Genomic DNA, 17360 nt, shown 5'->3' with positions numbered 1-17360 from the left:
GCATGCTAAGTTAACTTGGTTGCTCTAGGACAGCTGTCACCCATCCTTCGTGTTTCAGATGAAAAGCGTGAATTGGTTACGCATATGTGCAAGTGCTGAACGCCACATGCAGTCAAACCCAGATAACACAAATATGTTATAAGGGGCCATTAACACAGAGACCCGTTTTCTATATTATTTGCAGCGCTTCATGCATGATGTTTATCATGCATAAGTTAATAAATAAATGCATAAAATTATTTGTTTGTAGCAGATCGCAATTGCATGTGATGTTTATGTGGCCCGTTGAGTGACATAAGAAATACTGAAGTTTTTTTACTTTTACTATCCCAAACTCCACCCCAACTCGAACACATGGGGTTGTGCTCGCCGGCCCGGAAAATAACATGTGCCGTCACCTGAGAAATAGCCTTTACAAACCTGATCCAATGAGTTCTGTGAGCCGTGGGCTTTGGAGACGAAGGACTATTAGACGTGCTGGGTGATAGTCTGCTGGCTTCTGCTGGACTGGGATTCTTCAAAACTAATTAAGAGTGACATGAGGGCATTAAGAAGCTTCATGAAACAACAGGGGAATTGGCAGGCAAAACAAGGACTGACACTGCACAGGTCATTTCTGGTGAGCGCTGTGTGTGTGTGTGTGTGTGTGTGCTTTTGGATCATGCAGCAACAGTAATTCAGATTTTATTGCAATCCGTCCTTCTATTTGGGTGGGCAGCGAGGAAACAGATCAGCAATAAACCACCAGCATCTCCTCACCAACAACTGTAACACAGGAGCTCTGATCCAAAAGCTAGACAGCACGTTATTATATATATATATATATATATACACACATTCCTGCTTTTAGTCAAGTCAAGTCACCTTCATTTATATAGCGCTTTTAACAATACAGATTGTTTCCAAGCAGCTTTACAGTGATACTTGGAAAATAATGGAGCAGAGATTGTTTTGGCTTTACAGCAGCTCAAGAATAAAGTTCTTGTCCAGCTAAAGTAAGAGTTTTGATTGATTCACTTGCGTTTTAAAAATCGTTAGTTACACGACACCGTTTTAACTGAAAACAGAAAACTTTTAATGCGTTCTGGCCGTTCATTTGCTTGACGTGCACATGCATATTGCTTGTTTAGTCTATAGGTATGCGCGTTGAATATGTATGTCTTTCTTTACAAAGTGACATCACCAAATTACTTGTCTGGCCTGCATAATACAGAATTTCATTGTCTTGTTATCAGAGCATGTTATATAAAAGAAACAAAATGAATGAATGTAAATGTAAACCAAAGAAAAAAGTTTGTCTTTGTAATCTGTAATCAAAATATACTTCAAGGTACACTATGTAACTTTTTCATCAATCCTTCTTCCAAAATGTGTTTTTGTCTTACTCTGATTCACTATGGTAAGCCTGTTTTAGAGCTGTCGGTAGAGCTGCACGATTAATCGTTAAAAGATCGTGATCTCGATTCAACCCCCCACGCGCTCTTAATCCTGCATTTCTACGATTCTGCCAATGATATTCAACGAGATAACGCGCTAGGGGTGGAACGGATCGCACTAGATTCGGTTCGGCACTCATGAGATTCCCAGATTAACTGCTAAATTTAACCATCATAGAGTAAAAGTTCATAATTTGGACGTGTATTGACATGCCAATTTACACATTCAAACACTTTTAATCGCGGAAGAAGAGCCGAAAACCGGGACTCGTGCGTTATCTGTGCGCACAGCCACACACACTCGAAGCGCAGAGAGAGAGAGAGAGAGAGAGAGAGAGAGAGAGAGAGAGAGAGAGAGAGAGAGGTGTGTTTCAGACAGCGCTCGAATGCAGAATTGATTCCTCTTTCTCGTTTCCTTGCCCTTGAACCACAGTCTATGCCTTGAACGGACACATAAACACAAAATTGTCAAAATACCGGCCTAAATGACCATCTCGACAAGTATTCTCTCGTTTATGTCATATGTGAACAGCTGAGAAAGAAACGGATATTTGTCAAAAAAAAAAATGTTTTTTTCGGTCCGTGCAGTCGGTCTTAAAGTAACAGCATACACTTAATATTATATATATATATATATATATATATATATATATATATATATATATATATATATATATATATATATACTGTTTTCTGTGTCATTGATATAAATAAAACAAGTGCAGCTCTAGCTGTCGGAATAGTTTTCACAGGATATTGCGTACATATGTCACTTGCCCTCGTGTGTCTCCTCAAATCCGTAAAAAGAGTAAAGTTGCTCCAGTTGCTTTGCCACGACTCTGGTGTGGGAGGTCAGAGGTTAGTTTAGTGTGTGTGTGTGTGTGTGTGTATAATAATAGTATATCTCCAGGTTAATTGAATACACAGCAGTTGTACTGTTTTATTTGGCTTTGGCTCTGAAATGCATTAAGGAAAGTGTAATTTAGACTTTAAGAACAGCTATATATGGCACAATCATCTGTTTAACTTCAGTCCTCGAGGGTTCTGAGAGGCTTCTGGGTAATCATCATGTGATTAAGTGCTCAGTGTGACACCATTATACAGTCACATGCACTCGGTCTCTTTATGTTGCTGCGAAACTTCAGAAATTCACCACGTCCTGATGTGATTTTTGTTTTAATTATTCCTCTTGCTCATATATGGCTGATTCTATTAAAAACCTGCTGAGAAAATGTTTTTTAACGGTCCTTTGAGATTTGATTTATCCTCTATTTGGCAGGGATTTCCCATTATTATTCCAACTTTAAGAGCCCATGGGGTCATATCAAGAGAAAACAAATTTCCATTGATTGAAAGAGTTTGACATATTCTGCTATAACTTTCAGAGCTCAAAACCTCCTTCCCAGATCAGAAATAGCAGCAAAAATGAATGAACGTCCAGGAAATGTACTTTCCCTGTATAGTGTTTCTTAATGGTACAACTCAAAAACAAGTCCAGAAACAGCCATGAAGTCATGATCGAGAACATATAATGACATAACATTATAAATCAACCTTAATAGATAGAATAAAACATTGTATGACATAAAACTTTTGAAAAGACACCACAGATATTATCTGACACATACATAAAATTATCTCAAAGTACTTGTTATTGTTCTCATAAACACAAATGACAGATCACATGGAAAGAAATCGGATGTGTATCATTATTTTGGATCCGTGCATTAGCTCTTAAAGTGACAGCAGCCTATAAATTCATTAATGTTAATCAAACAACAAAACACAGCTTTAACAAACATGAATCTATATTTAATTTATATTAAATGCCATACAACTTACATTCTCCTGTGAAAGTTCTGTTCGGTCCCTCCTGAGGGTTTATGGGAGTATTAGGTTCTAACAGTATGAGCCACTGTCTGCCAGAGCCCCTGCTCATAATACAGCGCGATTGCACAGATCAATACATGATATTCCCGCGGAGTGGAAGATGATGGCAAATAGCATCGGAGTTGTCATATATCCTATAGTTGTTCTGGGTTTGCAGCTGAAGTTTGTGAGAACTCAGAAGTTTGGTGATTAAATATAATGAGCAGTGGTTCCTCTGACTGGTTGTTAGTCTGAGGTGATTGCTTTGATCTACTGGCAAATTAACACTGAGTTATGTGTAGCTTTTAGTGGAAAATATCCAGTCGGTGTCAGACTGCTTTGGATCAATATCTGCGGAGCCGGTCTCAGGTGATTACCTGCAATTTCCGACCTTAGAAACGTAGAATATTCAAGGATTCATTGACGGCTGTGAGTTTGAATTGTTCTCTGGTGTGTGTGTGTCTGTGTCTATGTGACTCTAATTGTAATGTCATGATGATATGATATACACATTTACTTAGCTATCAAAATCAGTACAGAAATATGGGGTCAGTGCAATTTTGTTATGTTTTTGAAGTCGCTTATGCTTATTTGAAAACAGTAAAATTATGAAATATTAGCAACATTTAAGTAACTTTCTATTTGAATATATAGTCAAATGTAACTTTCTATATGAATATATAGTTAAATGTAATTTATTCCTGTGGTCAAAGCTGAATCTTCAGCATCATTACTCCAGTCTTCAGTGTCACATGATCCTTCAGAAATCATTTGCTGCTATTATATTTCTGATTATTATCAGTGTTGGAAACAATTGCTTGGCTTAATGTCCCCAAATGTTTGAGTTATGCTCTATTTGCTGTCTTTGTTTTCTTTATTCATGAGGTTGTTCGAGATCTGGTTCGATTCACTTATAAGGCAGCCACCTATGTATGTAATAGTCTGCAGAGCAGATCATAGGTTTAGCAACAGAGCTTTATTTCTGCATTAGGCTTTAGCTAGTGTGGATTGAACACTTAGCATGCCTCTTTCCCACGTGGCAGCTCGTGTTTTGAGATCTTGCTCCTCCAGCAGCAGCTTTAGCCTGTATCCGTTCGCTCAGTAAATGTCACTAAGCATTTACCCCAGTGGATTGTCTTTAAAAGCGCACTGATCACTGCTCTGAACATGTCAGCTCACCAACCAATGCCATCCAGTCCCGTCCGGTTACGGATCAGGGATCAGCGGGTGGCTGGAGCTTTGCTTTTTCATGGCCATGCTTTTCATTACAGGCTGTTCGCGCTTCTACGTTTGCACACTTATTATCTGTCTTTCATTTTTGCCGTGCGTTTGGACTCGAGCGTGTCTCGCCATCTGCTAGCAGTCATTCACCGTGAGTTTTACCCCCTGCTGGAGACAAAGACACACATGAGTGCTTAGCCTTTGAGGATTCTTCTTCTGTTCGTGTGTGTGTGTGTTCTCAGCACTGAGTGTGTTGCATGTGCTCATGTCTGTTAATTGAGTAAGAGCTTTCATTTTTAAATTCTAATTAAGGAAAGTTGTAAATCTGTCTCTGAGTGCGAGCGTGTGTCCTTATCAGCCGCTAATTATGCTTCCAGCATCTGAGAAGTCTTGATGTGTGTGTGTGTGTGTGTGTGTGTGTGTGTGTGTGTGTGTGTGTGTGTGTGTGTGTGTGTGTGTGTGTGTGTGTGTGTGTGTGTGTGTGTGTGTGTGTGTGTGTGTGTGTGTGTGTGTGTGTGTGTGTGGCTTCTGTGAAACTTCATCAAGCTCGAAATGCCTGATCAATAACAAATCCAGACATGTTCTCTAGTTTTAGCATGTTTATTATGAGGTTTTATGATCTGAGTCAAAAATTAACTAGTAACACGAGTACAAGATTTTTTGCCCCTAATTGTAATAATGTATTTTGTATTTTATTGATGGATTTGATGTAGCATGTATTGTGGTGATTTTCAGATAGATAGATAGATAGATAGATAGATAGATAGATAGATAGATAGATAGATAGATAGATAGATGGATAGATGGATAGATGGATAGATATGGATGGATGGATGGATGGATGATGGATGGATGGATGGATGGATGGATGGATGGATGGATGGATGGATGGATGGATGGATGGATGGATGATGGATGGATGGATGGATGGATGGATGGATGGATGGATGGATGGATGGATGATGGATGGATGGATGGATGGATGATGGGTGGATGGATGGATGGATGGATGGATGGATGATGGATGGATGGATGATGGGTGGATGGATGGATGGATGGATGGATGGATGGATGGATGGATGATGGATGGATGGATGGATGGATGATGGGTGGATGGATGGATGGATGGATGGATGGATGGATGATGGGTGGATGGATGGATGGATGGATGGATGGATGGATGGATATACTGTATCCAGTGTATATTATAATGGCGTTAAGCGACCGAACACCAGTGGGCGGGGCCTATGATGCGATGATGTATAACTATGCATCGATGTCTTGTTTGGAGGCAGTCATATTCAAATGCATTAGCCCGTTTGACGTCACAGATCCCGCAATATCAAAACAAGCTATTTTTAGAGCTTGATTAAATAATTTGTTTATAACAAGGAGGATTTTGCTGGATTTTTTAATGGTACAAAGACCTCAAGGCAACTCTGATCTCTCATGTCATGACCCCTTTAAAACAGTTGATTATTATATCTAGAGAGACTCTGAACTCTGAGGGAGGAACTATATACAGATCTGGTCCTTCTCTGATTCTCTCTCTCTCTCTCTCTCTCTCTCTCTCTCTCTCTCTCTCTCTCTCTCTCTCTCTCTCTCTCTCTCTCTCTCTCTCTCTCTCTCCCTCTCTCTGCATGAGTGGAATTTTTATGATTGTAAAGGAAAGGAAAGAAAAAGAGGGAAAACCTTAACTTTTTGTATTTCTTTTAAACATATTTTAGAAACGAGTGTTGGCGTGTCTAAGATGCTTTTTCACGTCTTGAGACTGTTTTTTAAATCCATTGCGTTCCCTTCTAGCTGCTTTTTTGTAGCTTTTAACTAAAAATGTTATATCTTTAACGTTTTTGTAAATAAAGAGATCTTAAAGTCAAGCCTCTCTCTCTCTGTTTTCAGATGTACATCCAGACGACCACCCTCACCATCTCTCTCAGCCTCAGCGCGTCTGTGTCCCTCGGGATGCTCTACATGCCCAAGGTCTACATCATCCTCTTCCACCCGGAGCAGAACGTGCCCAAACGCAAGCGCAGCTTCAAAGCCATTGTCACCGCCGCCACCATGTCAGGAAAACTAGTGCCGAAGGGCAGCGACCGGCCCAACGGGGAGGTGAAGACCGAGCTGTGTGAGAGCATGGAGACCAACAGTGAGTATTTCAGAAAATCCCTTTCAAATGAGCGATTATCCACGACCACTTGGTTTTTAAAGGTTAGGAGGCCACCTATAGTGCTGGTTAAAAAAAGACACAAAAACCAAGACTGATTTAATGAATTCCCATTGCTCTACACGACAAGTAGTTAATTTATTAATTCGCACATAGCAGATGTTAATTTGTAATTTTTCTGATTTTCAAAAACTTTTTTTTTTTTTTTTGCTTTGAACCGAGTGCTGTGATTATATTTTTGCAAGTGGGTGGTTTGGTTCAAGGCTTAAAGCTTTTGGATGAAGTTTATTGAAGGGTAGAAAATGAATAGGAAAGATGCTTTGTTAATCCAAGTCTGCTGTAAACGTGTGTGGTCACTGTTGCACTCGATTTCTCGTCTGTAGTGGATTTTTCCCTAAACCTGACTATCTAGCGTCTGCAAATCGACACTTAATAAATAAATCTGGCGTCTTCAAATCGACACCCATAGCGTCTTCCAATCGACACTTAATAACCTTTATACTTTAGCTCACTGCGTCTTCCGTCGACAACTGGCCGAGTCTCTTACTCTAACTTACGTGCTTCCCTAAACTGACCTGCTGCGCATCAGTAATAACAGACAGACTTTCAGCAAATGTCCTCTAAATGCTTTAATAACGGCCGGGAGAGTGTTCGAGCAGTTCTCAGAGAAACTCTCCCAAGAAGAATCAAGGCCGGAGAATCTCAGACAAATTCCATTGAGAATCCCACAGTGCACAAGAATACAACAGTTTTTATAGTATAGAGGTATGGCATAAATGTCAGGCTGCATTACATAATTTCCCCACTATTTGATTGGTTCTTCATATGCAAACCCCTCTGTTACTAGGCAGAGACGTCGTTAGGCCTATTTTAGGGGGGAAGCTACCCCAAAATGTTCCTAAGCCCCCCTAAATGATAATAAGAACAACAATACAAACAACAAACAACAATAACAATTCAGGTTACTTTATGATATAAAAGAATCTCAACTCTCAGATTATTTCAATTTTATTACGAAATTCAAACAATAAATACCATTTTGGCGTTTGTAAATGTTACGTGACAAACCCCTAGCGCACGTGAACCGATCATCTCTACTAGCTAATAGTAAAAAAAGACACGAACACTGTTGAAAGATACAGTAGGCTAGTAGGCTACAACTTACCGAAATGTATAATATCAATCAATCAGTGTTTTTTATCAGCTTAAAGGTCAATAACATAGCTGGAGAACAATTATGTCACATTTACCTCAGGAAAGCCACTTAATGAACATAATATAGGCTATAGCACGTAGTTGGCAAGAAAAAAAAGAGCTATAGAGAGTATTTTGCTAAATATGTGTTCTATATTACATATTTATTATATTTTACTTATATCATTAAATAAAGTTATTATAATAAAAAAACGCATTATATTTAATTTGAGTTATTTTTAACCTTAAATAATACAGCCAGACCAGTTGATAGGGCTGTCTGTATGTTTAATTTAATTTGAGTTATTTTTAACCTTAAATAATACAGCCAGACCAGTTGATAGGGCTGTCTGTATGTTTAATTTAATTTGAGTTATTTTTAATCTTAAATAATACAGCCAGACCAGTTGATAGGGCTGTCTGTATGTTTAAAGCATTAGGTGAGTTGTTTTTTTCTTGAGAAAAATTAGCGCCTATCTTGAGTAGCCTACCTAATATTTATCCAAATGAGTCAATATTAAATCAAATTACAATAATTGAATTGAATTGAAATAATAAAAAAGCGTAGCTTACCAGAAATTGTACCATGCACCATAAAATTTACATATAATTTTACACTTATGCTATACTAAAGCCTGAAATGGGCACTTTTTGTGACAGCAACCCTATAATTTTTTATCAAAGATGTGACTTAACTTCAGAATTTGAACTAATATCAGTATTCTTATAATTACTCTGAACATTTCTGACTAAGTTCAACAAACATTAAATTACTTATTCATAAACTTAAATAATTAATAAAAATGTAGGTGTGACGGGGTTGAGACTAGGGTAACAGGGTTGAAGATGGTAACGGGGTTGAAGAGACAAATACAGCTAAACATATACATAGTTGTTTTATACTCAAATTCACTGTAAGATTTTCTATAAACACAAGTTACAAATACCCTGGGGGCTAAGCCCCCCCCCCCCCCCGTCTTCCAATTCTAGTGACGTCCCTGTTACTAGGTAAAGCAAACTTTGTTTTAATGATGACTTAATTTGTTAATCACAAGATTCTAACTGTCTAGTTTAATTTCCCAAACTATGTTATTTATACACGCACACGCACACACTCAAAGTCACAAGTTTTCCATTGGTTTCGTACAGTACATCCTGTTCCAATGTTAGATGTTAAATAAGGTTAGATGTTAGAAACATGGTTAGTTTAATATATAGTTTAAAATTTCTACGACACGTCACATTTATCTCTATTTTTCCTCCAGATGTTCGGTAAATGCTCCATCTGTATGTTGAACAGCTGTTTACTACAGAATGGTAAACTTAACCAAACACAAGTCTTGTTTTAAGCCCAAAAGTTTCCGCTGAGATGTTTGCCGGAAGTAGACAGGCAAAGTAAAGCGTGACATCAATGTCTTGGGTCTGATTAGCATATCCGACTAGCTGCGTTATTTGCCAGCTTGATAAAAAAAAATTGGCTCTTTTTTATTTTTTTATTTTTTTATTTTTTGTTCTGCAAAGTGTGGGATTATGGAGTGTTGAAAATTTAATCACTCAGAAGTGATCCAAAGCTTTGAGGGGAAATAAGCCCATTTCATCAAGCCAATTACTTTGCTGTGTGCCGTGGGTGACGCTTTGCCTTCTGAAACATTAAAGAACAACTCATGTGTCAGTATCAAGACCACCCAAAACTAAATTAGGCAAGTTTGTATTTGATGCTAGGCCTTTTTGCCACTTTTATTTAGTAAAGAGAGGATTCAGAGGAGGGAACGGGAAATAAAATTCATTTCAGTGAATCCGTTCACCAAAATTATTAATTCTGTAACCCTTTTACATCATTACGTCAGTAACGTCTGTCTGTTTGTGTGTTATTAATGAATCATTGAATCATTCATTCAACAGATTTGTCTTTCACAACCTAAACAATACTTTATTATTCGTAATTCAAATTGAAGAGTGTTTATTAAAAGAAGACACTCAATTGAATGGAAAAATAACCAAAAGATTAATTCACCAAGAACTACTAGACAAATTTAAACTTGTTTGCATGAGAATATGTTTGATATTAAACATAAAATGCCAACTTGATTTGATTTTTGGCCTTTTTGACACATTTATGACCAGTTCGTTCACTCAAAAGATTCGTTCTAAAACACTGATTCATTCACAAAGAACACAACATCGCAAACTGCTCAATTTAAACTTGTTTTCATGAAAACATAGTAGACATGCTTCAAGTAGACAAGCTTTAACACAATTCTTTGAGCGTCACATCTTGTGATGTTAACTGTCAGGGCTCACTAGTTTGTCATGGTATTGCTGTTCATTTATTTATTGAAAAAAGGACTCAAATAAGAAGGACTCGCAATGAAACCTTGCAGAAATGAATCTTTTTGGTGATTCACAAGATTCACTTAAATGAATCAAGATCTCCACCACTTCTCATTCCCTCCTCCAAGTCCTCTCTTTACTAAATAAAATTGGCAAAAAGACCAAGAATCATATAAAAGCTTGTCTAATTTAGTAGGGATAGGCAAAATCTGGAACAAATTAAACTGCCGTTCAAAAGTTCGGGATTAGTTTATTTGATTACATTGGGGAAAAAAACAGTAATATTGTGAAATATTATTACAATTTAGATGAACTGTTTTCTATTTGAATCTATTTTAAAGTGTAATTTCTTTCTGCGATCAAAGCTGAATTTTTAGCATCATTACTCCAGTCTTCAGTGTCACATGATCCTTCAGAAATCACTCTAATATGATGATTTGATGCTCAAGAAACATTTCTGTTGAAAATAGTTTTTTTTTTTTTTTTTAAGGATTCTTTGACTATATAAAGTTCAATCTGAAATAGAAAGCTTGGTAACACTTTATAATAACTGCACGCTATTAATCATTAGTTAAGCATCAGTAAACAGTTAATTTGTCATTTATAAAGCATTAATAGACATTACAAAGCATGAATAGTCACAAAATAGTTAACTGACCACTACTAAATGCTTTATAACTCCCTGAATCTACTTCATTTACTTACACTTTCTAAGTGACCTTATTAATCAATGACAACACCTAGTTTGTAAATAATGGCAAATAATGTAACTGGTTTGTAAATAATGCTATACTTCATTTAGAGATGATAAATTGATCATTAATAAAGTATGAAAATACAATTATTAAACACATTATAGATATGCTTATAAATCAAGAATAAAGCATGTATAGCTGGATTTATAAGCTGCTTATTAATGCTTTATAAATGATGAATTAACTGTTTAGTAATGCTTAACTAATGATTAATAGCATGCAGTTATTATAAAGTGTTAACGAAAGCTTTTGTAACATTATACACTACCGTTCAAAATTTTGGGCTCAGTAAGAATTTTCTATTAATCAAAAAAAAAAAAAAAAAATTCAACATTGATAATAATAATGAATGTTCTTTTAATAATAACTTCTTTTAAAAAAATATCACAGATCCCAAACCTTTGAATGGCAGCGTAGATGAAATTACATATGAGCAGTGACCATAAAACAATGGAGTTGTTGAAATGCACATGCAGTGGAGTGAGAGTGAATGTGATTCTCTGATGTGCTTTCCCCTCCAGCAGCTTCTTCCACCAAGATGACGTACGTCAGCTACAGCAATCATGCCATCTGAAGAGGGCCACTCTCTGTGGGCGGAGCCGAGGGCCGGCCCGTCTGAAGCGGCGCGGTCATGTGACATGCGCTGACCTGGAACGGGCATCTGAGCATGAGATTTTTATATCGTTCTGCATCAATCTAAAACCCGCAGCATCCTGGGAGACGAACGGACATACGGGACCTTCCAGTGAGACTGCGTTCAAGAGCTACCGATCCTGCCATGAACACACAAGTGAACACGCACACACTCACAAAACTGAAGGTGCAGGCTTGCAGTCATACGAAAAAATTACTTTCCACAAATAATCGTGTAAGCATTCTGCCGACGGAAACATTCACGGTTAACTTTGGAAATGTGGATGTGTAAAAATAAAAAAAAGAGAAAATATATGAAAACTAACACAGTCGAACTATGTTTGTTGTTATTGTATTTTTGTGGTCGTGCAGATTTTTTCATTCTTGTCCCACTTTGTCAGAAACCTGCATTCTGAGATGACGTGTCTTGTATTGGCTGACCGCGGGGTTGTGAAGCTGTAAAATGCCATGGTTGAAGCATGCTAGTTTTTATACCAAAAAAAAAATGAAGATTTATTTATAATAAAGGAATGTTTTGCAAATGTGCAGCGTTGTTAGATGTGTATTTGACAGTCAGATTTGTTTCTCGTTTCTCTCATTCATATTCAATCACCTCCACGGTCCAAAAACTGTTGCGCGCAAAACTCCATAAATGACTGGAAAAGTCACATAGATTCATTGGCCAAATAATGCGGGATCAACATAAAAATACTGCAGTGTTTCGAAATAGTGCTTGGTGCGAACACGTCAAAATGCGAGTTATAGTTATAGAAACTATGAATCATTCATTCAACAGATTTGTCTTTCACAACCTAAACAATACTTTATTATTCGTAATTCAAATTGAAGAGTGTTTATTAAAAGAAGACACTCAATTGAATGGAAAAATAACCAAAAGATTAATTCACCAAGAACTACTAGACAAATTTAAACTTGTTTGCATGAGAATATGTTTGACATTAAACATAAAATGCCAACTAGATTTGATTTTTGGCCTTTTTGACACATTTATGACCAGTTTGTTCACTCAAAAGATTCGTTCTAAAACACTGATTCATTCACAAAGAACACAACATCCAAACTGCTCAATTTAAACTTGTTTTCATGAAAACATAGTAGACATGCTTCAAGTAGACAAGCTTTAACACAATTCTTTGAGCGTCACATCTTGTGATGTTAACTGTCAGGGCTCACTAGTTTGTCATGGTATTGCTGTTCATTTATTTATTGAAAAAAGGACTCAAATAAGAAGGACTCGCAATGAAACCTTGCAGAAATGAATCTTTTTGGTGATTCACAAGATTCACTTAAATGAATCAAGATCTCCACCACTTCTCATTCCCTCCTCCAAGTCCTCTCTTTACTAAATAAAATTGGCAAAAAGACCAAGAATCATATAAAAGCTTGTCTAATTTAGTAGGGATAGGCAAAATCTGGAACAAATTAAACTGCCGTTCAAAAGTTCGGGATTAGTTTATTTGATTACATTGGGGAAAAAAACAGTAGTATTGTGAAATATTATTTCAATTTAAATTAACTGTTTGTGTTTTCTATTTGAATCTATTTTAAAGTGTAATTTATTCCTGTGATCAAAGCTGAATTTTCAGCATCATTACTCCAGTCTTCAGTGTCACATGATCCTTCAGAAATCATTCTAATATGATGATTTGATGCTCAAGAAACATTTGTTGAAAACAGTTATGTCCATTTTTTTTTTCAGGATTCTTTGACTATATAAAGTTCAATCTGAAATAGATAGCTTGGTAACACTTTATAATAACTGCACGCTATTAATCATTAATTAAGCATCAGTAAACAGTTAATTTGTCATTTATAAAGCATTAATAGACACTGTTTCGAAATAGCCTTAACATTATATATACATGCTCGGTGCGAACACGTCAAAATGCAAGTTATAGTTATAGGAACTATGAAAACATTCCTCTGATGCGAAAGCCTCTATAGATCTGGGTTGATTAAGAAAGAATAATCCTAAACAGAGTTTGTTTGTTTAAAGGTTTTGCACTGTGTGTTCTTTATGGAACCATTGATGCCAATAAAGAACCCCCCTAAAAAGCAATTACATTGGAAATGCATCAATTTTACAGCTAAAATAACTCTCTCTCTATGGGCCCTATCTTACACCCAGCGCAATTGACTTTGTACACCGACGCATGTATCATTCCTATTTTGCACCCGCGCAAAGCGCGCTTTTCCCTCCACAGAAGCACATCGCTAAACTAGGGAACGAACTTGCGCTCCCTGGGCGGTTCAGCGCAAAAAAGGAGGCGTGTTCCGGCGCAAACGTTCCTTCATGCTATCTTGCAGGTTTAGAAAACAATTCCGCCACTAACCAGGAAAAAATAGTTTAAAGTCAGTGGCGCGTTGCGCATGTTATTCATATGCTATATTAAGGGGCGCATGCTTGGCCATAATCAATGTAGCGTGTGCACAACGCGCATACACTTTGCTTCTCTCATCTACACAGAAGCAGCAGTTTTCATTTTTGCAAATCATACATTATTACGATAGATAGATAGATAGATAGATAGATAGATAGATAGATAGATAGATAGATAGATAGATAGATAGATAGATAGATAGATAGATAGATAGATAGATAGATAGATAGATAGATAGATAGATAGATAGATAGATAGATAGATAGATAGATAGATAGATAGATAGATAGATAGATAGATAGATAGATAGATAGATAGATAGATAGACAGACAATTTAATATAAAAGCATACATCTAGCTTACACATTTACCCAAATTACCATACGCCTTTTTAACCGAAGTTAATTTGGGTGGGTTTCTCCATCCCCAACGTCCCTGACGAGAACGTTGCTCTCCTCGGCGGTGAATCGCTCCTGGCGCGCGCCTGGCAAATCTGCCGTTACAATAGGAATCCGCTTTAGAAAAAGCGCGTCTGCTCTTAAAGGGAATGTGAGATGACGCTCTGATTGGTTTATTTCACGTTACGCCCAAACCACACCTATGAATAATGAAGCTACTTCAGACCAACCCATTTTAGATTTGCGCCTGGCGCAAGAGTCATTTATCCCGTCGGGAAAAAAGCAACAGCGCCAAGACCCGCCTACAAAGTTACTTGCGCTTTGCGCTTTGACACTTGCGTTTCAGATCGTTAAAATAGGGCCCTATATAATATGAGCTTCACATTTCTGCTATTAAACTTTCTGGAATGCCTTCCCCTACAGATCTACTCAACTGTGCGGATTATGAGATAATAATCCTAAAAAGAGTTTGTTTGTTTAAAGGTTTCTTCATGGAAACATTGATGCCAACAAAAAAAAACGAAAAGAAATTACATTGGAAATGCATCGATTTTACAGCTAAAATAACTCTCTCTGTATATAATATGAGCTTTCTGGAATGCCTTGCACCATAGATGTCCTCAATTTAATGAATTACTGGGCTGATTATGAAATAATGATCTTGAAAAGAGTTTATTGTTCAACTTTTCAGTCCTTGCTCCACTTGACAGGGCTTTGATGAGCACTGAGACTGAGTCCAATCCAGCAGTGAGAGGACATGTTGTGTGTGAGACGACCTTGGCTAGAGTCCTGACTGACAGCACAGCGCCTGTGGCACGACCACCTCCCGCTCCTGTGGAACCATACAGCAGGTGTTGAGTGAAACTCGAGGCTGTCGGTTTGCCCCGCGCACTAATCCCTGATATCTCCACCAAGCTAATTGAATTACTTTGCCCCCGTACAAACGAGATTCAGAGAACATCCAATCTCACGTCTCTCTTCCCTTCCGTCTGCCTCGCTCGCACTTAGATATGTCAGTCAGGGAGTAAAGAGGCAGATATCGTCTTGGGTAAGACCATAATCAGCGCACTCGTCTTTTGGAGGGATGCGGTTGCCATGGCAGCCTAACAACTGTTGTGTGTTTAGACCTTGATCTCCTCTGGGTTTTCTCTACGGCCATTTTCACACTCGATCTGACTGCTTGATCTGAAACAGGCACAAAGGAATGCAATCGACATCTGGTTTCTTAATATTTGTATTAATACTTTGTTAATATTTTACAGAGAGCCTAAAGTGGTGATGGTGATGGAAAAAGTCAATTTTAATGCTTTCATGAAAGAAACTCAAAGTTTCTTGGGGGAAAGCAAAACTATAATATATAGTTTTAAATATGTATTATTTAAAGCTGCATTCCGTAACTTTTTGGGGTTAAAAATTATCCAAAATAAATTTTTGAGCAAGTACATAAGCAGCCAGTGTTCAAAACTATCTGCTTGCCGTAGCTCGACTCAAAACGGTAAGCTTGTAATAATGTTTTTAACTCCAGTGGTATACTGGTGGATTTCCACGGGAAATTTGAGCATGGGTCATTACGTCACATCTGTCCACATAAAGAAGAGTCTCGGCTAGTAGGCTATGAGTGTGAGGTAGTGATGGGGACGAGACCGCCTATGCCGAGTCCGAGTCAAGACCGAGTCTTTGAAGGGTCGAGACCGAGTCCGTTGGTTTTCAAATTCAGTCGAGTCCGAGTCAAGACCGAGTCTTTGAGGAAGCAAGTCCGAGTCGAGACCGAGTCTTTAGGAGTCGAGACCAAGACCATAAAAAAAGGTCAGTTTTCATATTCATGATTTAATATCACCCCAGTTAATAATCAACAGTTAGGCCTACAGACTAAGCTAGATTGGGAATTGTTTAGAGGAGCAGTCTTAACGTCTTAATATGGACTATGCTTTTACTATCATTAAAAAAATCCCTACCACATGCATCATCTTCGGCCTATTTTTCTAAACTGCTTCAACAGTGCTGCTCTGTCATCAACATGTTAAGCCCACCCTGACTTTTTTAATCATAGTTAGGACATGCAGAGCAAATTAAAATTTTCTAGTGGTATGTATTCTAGTGGACTAGTGATGGGGACGAGACCACCTATGCCGAGTCCGAGTCAAGACCGAGTCTTTGAAGGGTCGAGTCCGAGTCAAGACCGAGTCTTTGAAGGAACAAGTCCGAGTCGAGTCTGAGAAAGCAGAAATCGGTACTACATCACTAGTGTGAGGATGTTGGAGGTGGAGATTTATAGCCTTTTCTCACGGCAATTGATATAATTAATAATAATAATATCAATAATAATATCAATTTGATGGCGGATTCAGAAAGGTTCAAACGACAATCACCAACTGGAGATTCACATGTTGTAAAACGCAAAAGACTTCGGACTTTGGAGAAAAAAAGAGACTGCAACCGGCCCGTGCGAAAACAAGGATAAATATCAGAAGGGCATTAAATATGGTCACGCAATGCTGATGTTGTTAACATTAACAATTTGAGAACAAAGTATAATTAGCACGGTTTGACGTGATATGATAAGCGTTAGATTTATCGCGATATGATAAGCGTTAGATTTAATCAGCGCGATTTACTGCAATGCTTTTTTCCTTTAGTTGGGCAGAACAAAAGTGGATAATACTTACGTGTTCAGATGACATTTTCCGGTGAAAATTCTTATGTTGGTTATACTTCCAAAAAGTAGAATCTCTGTGATGCTGAATGCCAGGATCTACACCGGCGGCGACTGACAGCCGCACATTCTCCTCAAAACATTGGATTCATCCGCGCTGTGCCGTGCCGAGGCACAACCCACGAAAAGTTGATAATTCCTCGAACAACTGCAATTGCAGATTTTGAACAGAGATGGCGACAAAGAGGAAAAACTACAGACTGCAGCTTTAATATAAAATATATTTTTTTCCTCCAATCTCATA

The 17360-nt window shown here is 37.7% G+C and overlaps 1 protein-coding gene across 1 annotated transcript in view; it reads left to right on the top strand.

The window, feature by feature from the left end:
* grm8a (glutamate receptor, metabotropic 8a) overlaps positions 1–12148 on the top strand; it is a 198297-nt gene extending 186149 nt beyond the window's left edge. The window contains exons 9-10 of the mRNA XM_081363145.1: positions 6426–6672; positions 11492–12148. Of these exons, the coding sequence (XP_081219271.1) occupies positions 6426–6672; positions 11492–11544 (300 nt within the window). The 3' untranslated portion in view covers positions 11545–12148. The remainder of the gene's footprint in view (positions 1–6425; positions 6673–11491) is intronic.
* Positions 12149–17360: the final 5212 nt, after the last annotated feature.

The sequence above is a fragment of the Scardinius erythrophthalmus genome, assembly GCF_964197995.2.
Source record: "Scardinius erythrophthalmus genome assembly, chromosome: 4".
Taxonomy (NCBI): domain Eukaryota; kingdom Metazoa; phylum Chordata; class Actinopteri; order Cypriniformes; family Leuciscidae; genus Scardinius; species Scardinius erythrophthalmus.
Note: the sequence above shows the minus strand (reverse complement) of the source record. Positions and strands in the feature narration are given on the sequence as shown.